The sequence below is a fragment of the Cyrtonyx montezumae genome, unplaced genomic scaffold, assembly GCF_038088225.1.
Source record: "Cyrtonyx montezumae isolate F1298 unplaced genomic scaffold, pur_monq_1.0 scaffold_6, whole genome shotgun sequence".
Classification (NCBI taxonomy): domain Eukaryota; kingdom Metazoa; phylum Chordata; class Aves; order Galliformes; family Odontophoridae; genus Cyrtonyx; species Cyrtonyx montezumae.
Window position 1 is genome coordinate 6,609,364 of NW_027072067.1, and position 15,781 is coordinate 6,625,144.

The 15,781-nt window shown below is 43.0% G+C and overlaps 1 protein-coding gene across 3 annotated transcripts in view; it reads left to right on the plus strand.

The window, feature by feature from the left end:
* The window catches only part of BICD2 (BICD cargo adaptor 2), a 78,471-nt gene extending 67,809 nt beyond the window's left edge, over nucleotides 1-10,662 (plus strand). Inside the window, exons 7-8 of one of the 3 annotated variants that reach the window (XM_065749773.1) lie at nucleotides 6,003-6,213; nucleotides 9,370-10,662. In XM_065749773.1, the coding sequence (XP_065605845.1) occupies nucleotides 6,003-6,213; nucleotides 9,370-9,375 (217 nt within the window). In that variant the 3' untranslated portion in view covers nucleotides 9,376-10,662. Of the gene's footprint in view, nucleotides 1-6,002; nucleotides 6,841-9,369 lie in introns of those variants that run through there. The other 2 variants (XM_065749774.1, XM_065749772.1) reach the window with 2 other exon arrangements.
* The last annotated feature ends 5,119 nt before the right edge of the window (nucleotides 10,663-15,781 follow it).

The following is a 15,781-nucleotide window of genomic DNA, read 5'->3' on the forward strand; positions in this document are numbered from 1 at the left end:
AGCAGAGGATGGAATGAGTGAAGACCTCCTCCACTGAGCCTTTCATCTTGTGAGTGCTTGTGTTGCTGGTCAGGTAAGCACTGGGCCTTTGTACTTCACCTCCAGCCTGTTGTAGACAGCATGAAGAATTGCTTCTTGCTCACTGTGTGCCCAGTGTTTCAGGTGCCACAATTGCTCTCAAAGCTTTCTGCTGCAGACAGGGCTCTGTCACCCCTTTCCTCCTTGACCTCTTGTTAGGGAGGGCTGGTAGCCTGATAGTTGGCTGTGTGCGTTTCTCTGCAGTGGCTGTTTCATAGAAGTCTTCATTTCAGGTAAGGCAGGGAAAGGGTATTCCTGCGTGCTTGGGCAAAGATGACTCCAGAACAGTTTTTGAAGGTGGATTTTAGGTGTTTAAATATGAAGGTATTAACAGCTCAGTTTATTTTTCCACTACTACAAACTGCTAATGGAGCACCTATCAAGCTCTGTAAGTCTTGATCCTGCTCTGGCCAAGAGGTTCCTGTCAGCAGAGATGCATAACAAGCGGTGGGTTGGAGGGTTCCTTACCCCACCATACCCATTTCATGTCTTATGTTTGACTGTGGGATGAAGCAGACGGCTGCATACATTCCACAGGAAAGCGACAGTTTTGTAGGATGTGAGAGAGCTGTAACAATACATGTGAGCTGAAGGTTGGGTGTGAATAGAATAACTGACCTAATTTCCTCTTTAAACCAGAGTAAGCCTACTAACATGACAATACTGCCAGCTATTTTTTTTTATAAGTAATGAAAATGCAGTAAGACCTGAGGGTGGAGACAAAGGAAGGCTTGCAAAACACAGATTAATAGCTTCCAGCATTAAAGGAGCAATTGAGAGACCATTGGGGCATTCTGGACAATGCCAGAAGCCTAAAATTAAGCTGTCACACAAAGAAATAAATCAGGATATGCATACTGTGGAAGTGCATTTGGTAGCTGTGCTGTTGAAGTCTAGATTTTCTTAATCAACACACCTCTCCCTGTTGTATGTACAAATGGAAATGGGCTGAAAGCACTGGGGGCTGGGTTAAAATCTGACCAGTACAGCTGGAAATGCAATTCATCTGCTTAATTAGAGGGTAGCAGCTATTGCAGTCATTGTATTGCAAATCAAAACGTTTTGTTGTTAGATTCACCAGGAAAGGAAAGAAAAAAAAATGCAATCATTTCTTTGTTAAAATGCTCAAAGAGAAGTTGAAAATCATTTTTTGCTTTATTTTTCTGAATAGGTTTACACTTGCTAACAGGTAAAATATAAATGAGCAGCAAGGCCTGGTGCATGTCTGTTAGGGTGCAAGGACTCATGAGGGGGCAGCCTTCAGCTGCACTACAAGCTGTGAGCAGGTACTTCTTTCTCTTTCATGGATGCCACTGGTTCCTGCACTTTACCTGTTATCTGAAGCAGCTGTTCGAAAGAATACTTCTCAAAGTAATGTTTCTTAAAAGCTATCACACAAAATAAATTACTGTGGTTTCTGTCTGTCTTCCTGATCCCTGTAAGGGTGAGATTCATCTCAGTGCTATTAATCATAGAAAAAAGAACTAGGTTGTACCAAAGTGAGTTGTCGAGGCCTCCCTCTAAAGTCAACAGACAGGGACTGAGGCTGCCACTTCCCAGGAGCGATGAATCTAAATGTGGAATAAACATCTGAGGGCACTGGCTGAGTCCTTGTTGAAGTTCCCAGAGCTATTCTGTGATAGTAAGGGAGAACTGACTGAACCTACTCAGGGAACTCACTTTAGCAGGGAGGTTGGATGTGGTGATCTCCAGAGGTCTCTTCCGACCTCTGTGATTCTCTGATCTTCACCTCTGCAGAAAAACAGCATTCTGCAGTTTGCTGTTCACGTTTTCTGTTTCTTTTGCAGTGCCTGAGAACAAGCAAGGACAATGAGAGAACAGGCGTTACTCATACCTCTAGAATAAAGATAAAACATGAAGAAATCCAGCAGAAGCCCAAGGCTTTTACAGGCACAGAACAAATGTAACTAATGGCTGTCCCCATGCCCCACTGCTTTACAAGCAGTAAATAAAGGGCGAGAGGAGCTTGGCAACAACTTAGCAATGAGGAACCAGTGGCAAATGTTAGATTGTACCACAAAGAGTGGCAGGATGTAATATGAGACAAAATTACAAGCTAGCAAGTATGGTGAAGAAGCAAAGCCATGGCTACAAGAAAATAGCTGCTCTTTGTTAGTGGGGAGAGTTTTTTGAATGAATAAACCGTGTCAGATTGTTGGGTTTTTTTTCCAAGTATCCAAAGTATTTGGGAAAGTATTCTTGTGTTCTTGGTCATCAAGGGCTGCAGAATATAAAGGAGCTGAAATTCATTCAGAGAACAGTGCAGCCCTCACAGGACTGAGGATTATAGCTGAGGGGGCTTCATGCTGGACTCCGTGACTTAACTTGTGGTTAGCTCTGAAGTGGTCAAGCAGTTGGACTGGATGATCCTTTCTAGGTCCTTTCCAGCAGAACTGTCCTAAACAGTCATGTTCCTTACACTACTGGGCCTACTCCAGACCCTGTAGTATGGCAATTAAAATGCCTGATGCAGGGAATGCTGGGTATGTCAGCACAGCCTTGGTGAAGGTGTTCCTTGTAGACAGACCCCAGTCCTGTGTTGCAGCAGTGAGTTCCCTGTCTTGTCTCAGCTGTCTTTCCACCCAACCAGTTCCTGTGTGCACCGGTGCTTTGTTTGAAGTCCAGCAGTGCTGAATGTTGAGGAGAGGGATCTCCCCATGCTGTAGATATTCAGAATAAAGATGACACAGGCTCTTGGCATGTAGCTTGTCTGCCCCTTTGTTTTTAATCAAATTGTAAAGTGGATTACTTTATAAGATACCTTATGTAGAGAGTACCATGGCAGCAGTTATTTGTGTCTGTGGTCTTTCAGGCAGTTATTGGTTGTTAGGTATTTTTGTGTTGAGAGGAATACAGAGTTCAGGATTAGGTCTTCATCCTTTTTTACCCCCTACAGTGAGGATATAGGAAAAATGTCCTGCCTGGGTGATGGCTTAGAAATTACTTCTAATTTAGTGGCATAGGATCATTAGTTTTGTCCTCTATAGTAGAATTGGGGAAAAAAAAGTTTCCTTTTGAATTCTAGAAGAGGGAATTTGCCATACAAGTTTATGATCTCCCTGCGGGAGTTCTTATCAGCGGAGGTTCAGAGCAGCTGCAGTACCCAGCTGCGGAGAGACCAGCTCGGATAGGCTGGGTGGGATGATAGTTGTGAGTGGTAGCTCCTGAAGGCTTGCTGTGGTGGGCATGGTGGTGTGATGGCTTGAAGGGTGGACTGGATGATCTTAGCAGTCTTTTCCAACCTTAACGATTCTGTAATGCTAAGGTTTGGCTGTTTTCTGGTGTCCTTATGCGATGGCAACCCTCAGTTTTCTGTCTTTTTGTGGTGAGCTTGTGATGAGTCTTTATCTAAACCTCGCCCTTGCAGTTAACAATCTAAATAGTGTAAGCTGTAAACCTTGTCCTTGTCCCTGGTCCTTGTGGTGTCCATGGAGCTCACCTGCATCTGCTGCTAACGTAGAGCAGAAGGGCTGCATTCTGAGAGGGAAGGGGAAGGAGGGAAGGCATTAAAATTCTGTCTTTAATATTAATTTATAATATAAAGAATCAGTTTGGAAGCAGGTGGCTGTAGATCCCTTACAGCTGAACTCACTCAGTGTTCATTTACATCTCATTTTAACTGCTGCTCTACTAGCACATTTCCAAGTTTTTAATGAAGGTGAAAAATGCTGAGTTTAAATCTTCCGTGCCCTAATTTCTTACATAGGCTGACAGCTTAATCTCTCCATGTAGCAGTGAGAGCAGCTGATGCTCAGGAAGCCTCCTTCAGTCACACCTCTCTGGAAATGGTGTTCTGGGCCTCACAGTGACTGCAGAGGAGGGGGGAGAAGTATGATTACATCCAGGTGCCTCTGGTTGTGTCACATATTTGCAGAGAGATCTTGAGTCAGTAGTGAGTTCAGCTGGTACCAAGTATGGTATGTGCTAAAGCTTAAAGGAAAATTATGTGGACGTAAGGAAAAACTGGCACTTGTCAGAAGTAGTGATTTGCAGCTTTTGAGAATAAGCCAACTCATTACAGCTGTCAAAATTCTGACATTGAATACTATCAGAGGATTTTGCTTTTTCCCATCATAATATTTAATGTTCAAAACTCCTATTTCCTCTGTGTAGATATTTGCTTTTGTTGGTGGTGTTTTTTAGAACTTAGGGGGTATTTCCTTAAGCTCTTTGATCTGTTGTTAATTGCCAGTCCCAAGAAAATAGGCAACATCAAAAGGTTCTGTTGGGTATCCACCTGTGGATGTGTGAATGCACCATGGCCTTACCCTAATTTCACATTCTTTAAAGCATGAGAGCTCTATTATATTTTCAAACTTGTTTTTAGAACAGAGGTATCTGATCTTCTAGTGATTCTGCATTGAGTATACAGCTGGGAGGTAGCTCAGCACGTGGCAAATGAGACTGTGAAAAGGAAGGATGTTTAATTGTTGTATCTGCAAAGCAGCAGGTGTGTGCAGTGCCTGGGGAAGCTAGCTCCTTGTGTGAGGAACACATGGGAGGAGAGCGAGCAGCAGGAGGGCTGAAGCAGAGCACGTCCCGGACCACAGTGTCTGCATCCATCTAGCTCTTCCATCCACGTTTCAGTCCTCACCTGTTTGGTTCAAAGGAACTGTTGCAGTGTTTTGCATGATGTATTGTTCCCCTGTCCAAGGGCACCAGGATGAGCTTTGCTTTTGAGGCTGTACCGTTTCATCTCACGTAAAGGTCAGGAAAACAGATTCAGGGTGCACAGAGGTGTGCAGCCATAGCAGTTGGGGTTCCTGCCTCCCCCACGTCCTCTCACACACAAAAGATCAGTTACTGTAAAAGCTGCAGCTGTTTGTATGCTGTTGATAACACTCCCTTTTGTTGCACAGGAAGGAAAAACTGCCTTCATAGAGTTGTATGGAAGAGGTGATGGAGGCATGTGACATGCTGAATGCCTCGTTTTTCAGAACAATCATTGGATATTTTAAACCTTTGCACTGCATACAAAGCACAGTGAGCGTGTGAGTGACTTACTGCAGTAACTGCAGTCAAATTCACAGCTTTAATTACAGCTCAGCTCACGTGCCAACTACTTTATGGCTTCTGGAGCCTGACAAGCATTGGTCCATGCTATCAGGTTTGTCAGAAGTGATGAGGTTTGGTGCTTTTCACTTTGAATGTCACAAGAGCATTTCAAAACTGGAGGGAGCCCAAAAGCCTTGGCCTTCTGTCTTCACTCTGCGCCTTGTTCCTACCTGCAGATGGAGGAAATGCATTTCTAACTAACTAGGGCAGTAGGGCACAGGGTGAGCAGTGATGCTATGAGCCACGTGTTCCTGCAGCCCTGTCCTCATTTGAAGCTGGTGTCAGGTGCCACCATCCATAAGAGAGCAGGGAGGACTGGTACAGCTGCAAGATGTATGACTGTAATGTCCATAACCTCTGGGGCTTTTCCATTCTGACATTAAAAGGAACCTTGCAGATATCTTTGCTTTTGTGAGGTAGTTGTGTTTTACAGATGTGGCCATTGTACGTTCCAGCTGGTACCTGTGATTATTATCTTTCTACCCATATTTGTAATCCTTCTGTGTGCAGTAAATGTGCATGTGAAGATGGATATGTCTTCAGTGGTTTGTGGTGCACCGTGCAAGCTGTGTAGCTTCTAAGCAGCCATTCGTATGAGTCTCCTCTGAGGGGTTCCCTGTGACACCTGGTTCTGTTTAATTGGGTCAAAATTAATTTTGATGGTGAAAACTATTGTAAAAAAAAAAACAACTGAAAGTAGTTGTGATTTCCACAAGTTGACTGAAGTTCCTCTTTAAAACTGTATGCAGGCAAGCACAAAATCATCAGACTGTGCTGATACCTGGTGGGCACGAGGGATTCGTGTTTTACAGATGGAAGTTGCTAAAGATTGATATATTTCGTTGCAGATGTGACGAGTATGTCACACAGCTGGATGAAATGCAGCGGCAGCTTGCAGCAGCTGAAGATGAGAAGAAGACTCTGAACTCCTTGCTCCGGATGGCAATCCAGCAGAAGCTGGCACTGACCCAGCGCCTGGAGCACTTGGAGCTGGACCACGAGCAGTCCAAAAGGGTGCGCACAAAATCTGCTTCCAAAGCCAAGAGCAGTAACCCTACTGTAAGTCATATTCGCTCTTGTGGAGACAGGCCTGAAGGGTCTGTCCTTAATAACCAGGTGTTTTGTAGCGAAAAGTATAAAATCTGTTGTGACTAGGAGAGGTGTGTAGAAAAACCTTATTATGCATCTTATTTTATGCTGTAATTGTCAGCGTAAATCCCCACTATCTAATGTCGCGGTGAGTTGACTTGTACTAGTAAGGTGTTAAACCAGGTAATACAAATTGTATTATGGTGGTCTTAACTGTAACTAATTCATAAGTACGGGGATGGTATTAACCAGTTAATAGTGGAAAGGAGGTAGCTTTTTCCACAATTAACGTGTGTGGGTTTTGCTGTTTATGGTAAGTGTTGAGTACACCTGGTATATCCTATCTGGTGTTACTAACTGTAGTTTGTATAGCACAAATGTGATCCTTTCTCCAGGGTTGCAGCATACCTTAACAAATGCTTTCGCAGACAGAAACGAGCAGAACACCTCCCTTGCTGCTGTGGCTAGAAGTGGTGAAAAGCAAGTGTTCAGATTAGAGTTATGTCTTGAAAACAGAGGATGTTTTGAAACTGGAACCAAAATTAATTAACTTGCCTGTTATGGCAGATGTCAAGAGCTTGCAGTTACATCACCACTTATTGAAGCTTTTACAGGCCATAAAAGCTAGGAACGTGGTAGGATATGTTACGTACACTCTGCTTCCCTCCCTTCAGAGGGTTAACCAGAAGAAACTTGCACATTTATATTAAAAATATGCAATATTTACCCCCATCTGGCATAAAAGCTAAACGTTTGAGAGTTGGGATCCTACCCGGTAGCCAGTTCCACTTGAAGTTATGCTCTGGAAGTCCCGTGTGCTGAAAGGATCTTCGTAGTGTCCCGCTGCTCCTGGCAGCACGACACCTCGGAAGGGATCTGTTTATGCATCACTGTAGCCACACAGCGTATCTGTGTAGAATTAATGTGACTGTGGTCTACTATTGTTTTTCTCAGCTTTCAGTGTTAATCCGAACAGGATAATGCTTCAGAGCTCTGATCATTTTTTAAATACACAGAAGATATTGCATTCCTTACGCAAGAGCATGTTCCGCAGGGCTCTACGTTATAGGCACAGGAAATTGAAGCAGATCACCCACTAATAAATATTTATGACGTAGCTTAGGATACGTATTAATCTTTAAAAACAAACAAAGCTTTGTCTGCTGTCGAACTCCTAAGAGGCCTTTTTAGCCACTTAATTTAAAAACGTTTGAAAATACAGAAGTGTACTTCATAATTGGTGCCTGCGTGGAAGATCAAGACCGAAAAAGTTGTTTCTAAAACTGTGCATAACCTGGAGCACAACAAGGCACGCTTCCTTTTTCCTTCAGAACGGTTTTCAAGTGCCTAGCCTCAAACTCAACTCCAGTGTAAAGCCCTGTTCATTTTGTACTCTTTCAATTAATTTTGTATGCCTGTAGTGGTGCTTCAGAGCGGCGCGGGGCTGTCAGCACACAGCTGTGTTGTGTCGTGGCTTTGAGTTATGATTGCACTCCGTAAAGCCGTTCTGACAGCGCTGTGGAGCCCCGTCCCGCTGCCCTCCTCGCAGGCCCTCAGCAGCTTGCTTCCTGCGCGGTGCCGCTCTGCCTGTAAGTAGTCAGGAGATATCACAGTACTAATAGAAGGTAGTAAGGAGCACGGCCTGTTTTCCCAGCGAGGGGAAACCGCTTGGGATTTTGGCTTCCCAGATACGAGAAGGAAAAAAGCTAAAAGTCCTTGAAACTCATACAGTGGGACCTCAAACAAATGCAGTTGTGGAAAGCTCGCTGCAGAGCTGAGGAGCACCAGGATGCCGCAGTGAAATGCCAGAATTGCATTTCCCACTATTGAGAGGTGGGGAAAAACCCAGCTTTGTTAATCCTGATGTGCTGCTCCACCAGCGCTGCTGAGAAGTTGACACAAACAGCAATTCTGCCCTTAGAAGATAGGCCCTGTGCATCCGATGTTACTTTTCTTTAGAAAACACTGAATTCTCCTGAATTTGAGCTTTAATAGTGCTAAGTAGCAGGTTTGATATTTCAGAAGCAAGGCATCTTTTAACGATTTTCAGTCCTGCTTTTCTCCTCTTTGCTGCACAATCTTCCAAAAGGCCTTTATTCTACTCATCCCTGCATTAAGTGTAATCTAAAAAGACTTGCTAAAGCAGGCATCTGTGTGCTAGCTGTCTCTGCCCCATTAGAAACAGAAGCTTGCTTCCATGATGGCAGGGAGCTTTAACACATTTTTCACTGGGTCCGTGTCTCTGATTGCAGTGTTTTCACAAAATACCAATGGCTAAACAAGTAAAATTGAGAAATTAATTGCTTTCAAATTAGCTGAAACTTGATAGAAAGGTTTCCATGTTATCAGATGGTGACTATTACTATTGGTCTTGGCTCACACTTTTCAGTTCCAAGTATGAACAATTCTGCTGTCAGTCCTAGAAATCATTTCCACCTTCTCTCATTTCTGTGGATCTATAAATTAAAAGACAAACCTCACTGCTATTTGATCTTGTTGAAGTCATGGTTAAACTCCTGGCATCTGTTATAATATCAGAAAAAAGAAACGAGCCGTGGTGGTAAAGGTGACTCGATCCTGCTGTCTGTATTTTTAGATGATGATTATGTATAAGGTTGAGGCTTGTAATTCCCAATTAACCATTTCTTGAAATGTATTTCTGCTGTAAGTCTTTCATATCACTTCCAATGGGTTGGGCTAAAGCATGACACATTTCTTAAGCCATCACCTACCTCTGCAAGCAGGCTCTTCTGAGTGATGCTCTCTGCGTTGGCCTGCATGACACTGACCTGCATGTTTCCAGAAAGCCTAAAGCTTCACTGAAAATGTTTCTTGCACACTGGTTGCTGTTAACTCGTGCTTGAACAGCAAAGCGTTATTCAGTACTTGTAAGAAACTTTCTTTCTGCAAAGCTCTTGCTTCCAGGCTGAACTCACAAAGCACTGTTTCATCAGCTTGGAGAGCATCTTTGAGCTAAATTTGCTGCTTCAACCCCAGCAAGCTAACAGACTCCCTCCAACTAACCTGCTATGGATCTTTCGCAGCACATTGTGTTAATTGTCAGTTCTTTGAGAAGTAAGCACTGATTTTTTTTCTAATGCCATTTTATTTTTTTCCATTTTTCAGCTGTAGAATAGTCCATGGAGAAGGCCTTTCCAACAGTGCAACAGCATTTCTTAGCCTCTTCCCTTATGGTTAAAAGTGGTAGCCCGTTGCACAAAGAATGCAAACCACTGCCCCGATCCTAACTTTTGAAAACACCTTGCCCTCTCTACTACCCGAAACTTTCCTTTATGTCTCAAGCTATAAAACAAACAAGCTTTACCTATAAGTGCTGCTGCAGTAAGAAAACTTACAAGTGCTGAAGAAACCTACTTCAAATGTTAACGATCACCACGTTAGTTTATGATCTACTAGAAATGTTTGGATGGGGGAGTTTCTTATTTCATTGCAGATGCTCATTTTTCAACTGATGGTTAAACCTGTGCACTTTTGATATTTTGATATTTTCCTTTAGCTTCTTTAATTCCTTATGTAGAAGAGTTTATATAATGCGGTGGTTTGTGCTCATAGTTCCTCTCCGACTTCGACTTCTGATGGTTGATTTCTACATCAGCATGTGGCAGAGAGATTTTTTTTTTGCTCTAGATGTGTTTAGAAAAGAGTTTCAACACAGAACAGGAGCTCTGCTAAACTATGTGTGTGCTGTGCTTCAGCAGCTTTTTATTATTATGAAATGTTAAGCTTTATATGTTTAAATTACTGATTTTTTTTTTTTAACTGCCATGTTCATTAAGAAATCCAGGGTATTCAAATTCTGGGGTTTTTTTCATATTATATTATTATTCTTAGGAATAGTTCAATGTAACAAGAAGAAAACTTGACTTTGCTCTGGTTAAAACAGTAATAGGCACTTGAAAAATATAAAAGTAGTGTTACCTATGAATTCCAGAATTCCTGGGTTTTAGGAAGTTGAAGTATTATTGATTAACAGAATTTTATACAACTGTACCAGTGAAATTCCAAATTGGAATTGTTTTGTTACTTTTTCATTTGTATTGTGCCAAATTGTGGTACATTTAGAAAGAAAAATTCTAAAATTGTCAATGATAGGGTGTTATCTATCAGCGCCTTCTGTCATTAATTACTGCCAGTAGTGCCTTTAATCATTTTAAGGGAGAATCTTAGGATGGCTTCGTCTATACAGGAGGAAATGGAATGGCTGTTTTGGGGTGTAGTAGAGCCGTGGAGCAATAAGTGCAAAGTGAACTCCCCTTTCGCACGTTTTTAATGGGTAGTCTTACTGTGCTAGAGATTATATATTCGAGGAATTGTAAAAAATTCTGTTAGTCAATGATATTTCATCGTGCAAATCCTTAACAAATTCAGGGGAAGAGAGGAAAGAGAGAAAAACACAACCGAAACAAACCCGAATACAGTCTGGGAACCAGATGGACTCCTGCTGAACAAACGAGCAAGATGTATGAACACATTTGTGGTAACAGTACAGAGAACGTATCGGGAATATTGCTGTTATGTTAGCTTCGTATGGTGGTGGATGCAGTTAACCATAGTATTGTTTGCAAATGTGAACAACGGAACATTAATATCTCCTCTTGCATGTTCTATCTAATCATTGTAATTTCAGGAAACAGAAACGGAGCAGTGCATCAGCAAGCTGTACCTGCCTGCCTGGTACTGTTTGCTGAGGCTGATGCGAACGATTAAATTGGTACTTGCTGGGGGGGGGCCTTCCCCCTCCTCAAAAAGAAGAACAAATTGAAATAATATTGACGATGGGAAAAGATTTCTGTTTGCTGGAAAAAAAGAAAAAAAAGCATATTATTCCTAGATGTGGGGACTTATATTTCCATCTTCTGTTACAGTATTGATTCATAAGAAATATTGTTGCATTTAAAATTACTACATTTGTATGTGGGTATTTATTTGAAATGATGTCCAAGTACTGTATTATGTTCTATGTGCATTACCTTTTAGTGGTGGATTGGTCTCCATTTAATGTCCTATGCATGTATTCTTGCCAAGTAACCTTTACCCAGATCTGAACAAAGTGGTTGTTAAAGAGACAGACGTGGGAACTGATTCTTAAAAGTCTAATTGTGTGTTAATTGGGTAACCTTAGGAGGCATAGAGGGCAAAATGTTACTTCCAAATTAATACCAAAAGTGTTAATGTAGGAAAGCAATCTGCCTGCGTAAAGGTAGTCACATTGGCAGTGTCAATAAAAGAGAAAAGGAGTCACGTTTTCCACTTGTGCTTATTGCTGTCTTGTATTTTTAAGAAGGCACCGTGCTTGTTTGTCAGCTTTCCTAAACTGTTGTCACTGTGGGACTAAATGAATATGAGGGATATGGAGAACTTACAGCTAAGTTTGCTGTGAGACTACAGAATTAATTCTTTGTGCTTGTATCTCAGTGCAGCTTCACAACTGTTCCCTGGATTGGCTCTGGGGGAGATGGGTTTAATCTGTTCCACTGATAGCAGGCAAACACTGGCAGCAGCAGAGGAAAGGGCTCACACGTGTTTGTCACCGGCGTGGGAAGGGTAGGGCTGGTGCTTGTGGCAGCACCTGGTCCTGGGATGGCACATTTGTGCCCGTGTACTCTTCAAAACACAGTAAGAAAACGTTCAGCTGGTGGATTTACCCAACAACCCACAAACAAACAAACCAGGAAGGGAGTCTGAAGTCTGGGCGTGTGGCTGAGGTTTGCTGTGTGTACAGAAGGATATCCCTGGAGCGATTCACTGATACTGGCTTGTAGGAACACTAAATGTGATTTCATACTGCTTAACTCTTACTTCCCCAGGTGGGATTCTTACACTGTCTGTGTACCTGGTAGCCATTGGCTTCGTTACACCAGCTCAGCAGAGAGCTCGAGAGTGGCAGAATTTCTAATGAAGCCTCAAAAAAGCTTGTTGAATTGTGTGTGCTCCTGGAGTAGTTCTGCTCTTGCTGTAGTGGGAGCTGTATCCGCAGTTAGATTTGAGGGAGAGACATCAATGTGCATGCACGCAAGTGACAGAAGGACAAGAACAGACCTGTTTCAGTGCTGAGGCAGTGTAATTAAAAATGCTTTCTTAGGAAAATAAAACAATGGAAGTAGAATATTCAGCTTAAAAGCTCGCTTGGTGAATGGACCTAAATTGAAGCATCAATTTCTTTGTCTGTTTTCTGTGTAGAAAAAATTCAGTGCCTGCAGGGGGATGTCGCTTCTGCTGAGGGGGGATGGTGGCTCACCAATGAAGTTCCAGCTACAGGTGTTGCTGTATTTAGTTTGGGGGAAAGGATCCTAGCAGCTCTGACATAACACCCTTGCTTGCCGTGGATTCAGGAACTCGGAAGCATCGCTTGTTTCTAGGCCTGAAAAAAGCTGCCAACATTGTCAGGGGAGCATTTCAGAAGAACTTAGATGCCTAAAGATGAAGAGGAACACTCCTGCAAGTTGCTGTGTTTGTCGCTTTGTGGGATAAGGGCAAGGCAAACTGACACACATGCTCTTGGAGATCCCTCTGGATAAATGGTAACATTCAGTTCCAGAAGTCACATTTTAAAGAATATATTTACATTGCTGTGTTTGTGAAGGCTGATGACACACATTGATGTACAGCACCAGGTAAAGGTATTTTTGCAGCCTGAATACCTACTGAAAACAACAGGAACCTTTAAAGGTCTGTTATGTGAGCTCAAGAACAAGCAAGGCAGCTAATAAATCTGGTAGCTTTGAGTTCTGTATTGAGCAAGTAAGCATTCATCAGTAGTGGGTGGGAAAAACACTCATGTACAAACCACTCAAGAGATGATTTTGTCTTTTTCCTTTCACTTTTCCATGTGTGTTGCAGTCCTTTCAGTAGAGGATGTGGATTGCTGCCTCTCAGTGCAAAGGCAGATTCCACACAAAGGAGTTACCAGCGCTGCAGAGTGGACTTATTTTCCCTTAGGTGCTACACATGGGATCTCCAAGGTAATCTGAGACTTGATTTCATAGAGGAATCCGCAGCACTGTACCATATCCAGCCCTGTGATGTTGGGGCATGCTTCTCGTAAGTTTTGATTTGAGAGCTGTCACGTGAAGTGGCTGTAAGATGTCAAAACGTAGGTATCAGAAATGCAGTTAAAAAAAAATAAGGAAGAGAAAGATTCTGGGTCTGTTTATGGATATTAAAATAGACTACTTCTGATGTAAAGCCAGTGCCAAGCTGCAGCACTGTAGTTCTGATCATCCTGGGGAAAACCTGAAAATTTAAACAATAATTAAAACCTTATATATGTATTTAATGACAGTTTTATATATTAATTTATTAAGTGTATGCACTATAATAATTTCCAGTGAGTAGACTGTTCCTGACTAAGACAGTTTTTTTTCCTTTCTCCCAATTACAGTGAGTAAGCAGGCAGCTTCTGCTAATCTCAGATGTGTCTGGTCTTTGCCCTGTATGGCTTCCACCCCAGAATTCACATTAGTGCAGCTTCACCAAGAGATAAAGAGTAGAGTATTTGATGTAGAACATTAGCTTCCTATTGCATCTGAATGAACGGTGAGTCGTTACTCATAGCATCACAGGACAGTGTGGGTTGGGAGGTGCCTCAAAGCCCACCCAGTTCTGACCACGTAGCACTATCTGTCCCAGGGAGAAGACTGATGAACCTGTTGTTTCAAGAGGAGGTCTTTAAATATCTAAAGAACAGCCAGAACTTGTGCCTTATTAGGATGGGGAAAGAATTCATTTATTTTAGGTAGTGTTTGTGCGGTTATTTAGTAATGGCTTTCAAAAATCAGGTTTTGTGAAGGCAAGTTCCTTGTGGTTTTGTCTTTCCCATGGAGACAGAATTCTTAGCTATCAGCTATCTCCAGCCTATGCATGCTTTTCATGCTTAGGGAAACTTCTTGATTAGTGCAAATACTTGAATCAAACAGCAGAGAGCTGAAGCGTGACTGAAACAGCCAGGGCCAGGGAGCCTGGTGGCACTGGAGGTTGCCTGCGTGGCCTCAGCTGCTGCTGGTTAGCTCAGCACTGCTGGCACAGCCCCGCGTGCCGGAGGTTTGCCATGCTTCACATCTGATGGCAAGAAGTCGGGAGTTAGTCTCCCTTTCCTGTCTCCAAATGCTTCAGTCTGTAAAACCAGTCAAGGAACTGGGCAGGTTCCTAACGTCAGCGTGTCTGACCGTACCGTGGTGCAGGAGGAAGCAGCTGCCCAGCTGAGCAGGAGCTGAAGCACTGCATCTGCTGAGCAGTACGGGCCAGGCTGGATTAAAGCCGCTTGTTCCAGACCCAGCTGCCTGACTGCCATTCATCTGTTCTCCCTGATGGGGTCGTTGGCCTTCAGGTCTGACACTGCCTAGAGGCAGGCAGTGAGGCTGCAGGCCTGAACGTGCTGCACCAGCAGTGGGCTTCAGAGTTTGAGGTTTTGTTAAGCTCCTGATTTAGGAACTGTATTGGAGCAGCAGTAGAGAGAGAAGAGAGAAAAGAAAACTGTTTAACCTAACAGACTGCTTCCTGAGGAGTAGTGTGACTTTATCTTGTGCTGCTTCTTCACATCTGTGGGGATCAGAGCTCTCTTCTGAGAAGACCTGACAGAGCATCACCTAGTAAAGGAGCAGTGAATATTTCTTCTTACATCTCTGCATCATTTGTAGGAGGTCTTCACTGCTCCTCTGAAGGCAGCTTGCACCTGTGTTGCTGCACAGGAGATGTTGCTTTCACGGAGGCATAAGAACAGCAGCAAAAGCAGCCACTGCTCCTGTCCCAAATACCTCAAAGATGAGGGCTAACTCCAGTGTATTTGTGGGGGTGAGGAAGAGAGGGAGGTATGCAAGAACATGGAGGAGGCAGCTAGAAAAAATGGCAGCAATGGATTGGGTTGGACTGTGTGAGCAACTTGGAGCAGCTGGAGCTGCTGTGGGCAGGGATTTTTTGGCATGAAGCCTAGGAACAGCTCAATTCCAAAAAAGCAGCTGGCAAATTAGTGCAGTCTGGTAGTACAGACTGCAGAGCGTGCACTGCTCTGTCTTAAAGGGACCGGCTCCCGCATTTATTCACCGTTGGGATAGGAAAAGGCACTTGAGATTTCAGAAAGAAGGAGCAGTGTAAGATGAGAAGGTGCAGAAAGCAGTGTGCTCTTTGGTCAGTCACGTCGTGTGTGCGCACTCAGAATATTTCATGCACGTTTCCTGGGGTACAGCAGCCGTCTTCAGCTGAGGTTCATAGATTGCTATTGAAGCACATCGAGGTGGTACTTCTAATTAATGTCTGAGTCCATTTAAATATGGGTTTGCTTATCTGAATGTGAGCATCAAGTTTAAGCAGATAAATTTGACTAGCCCCAGGTTAGGTCGCTTTCAAACATGGATTAAACTTTTTTTTGTTCCTTTAGTGTTGTATTAAGAGAACTAAGTTTGCTTGAAGACCTCCTACACACCTGACCCAAAATACAACTATTTTCATGTGCATTAGTTTATACTGGAACATTGTGAACCAGTCTGAAACTGGTTTAAGGAAGGTGAAGAAGGTAGCTTCA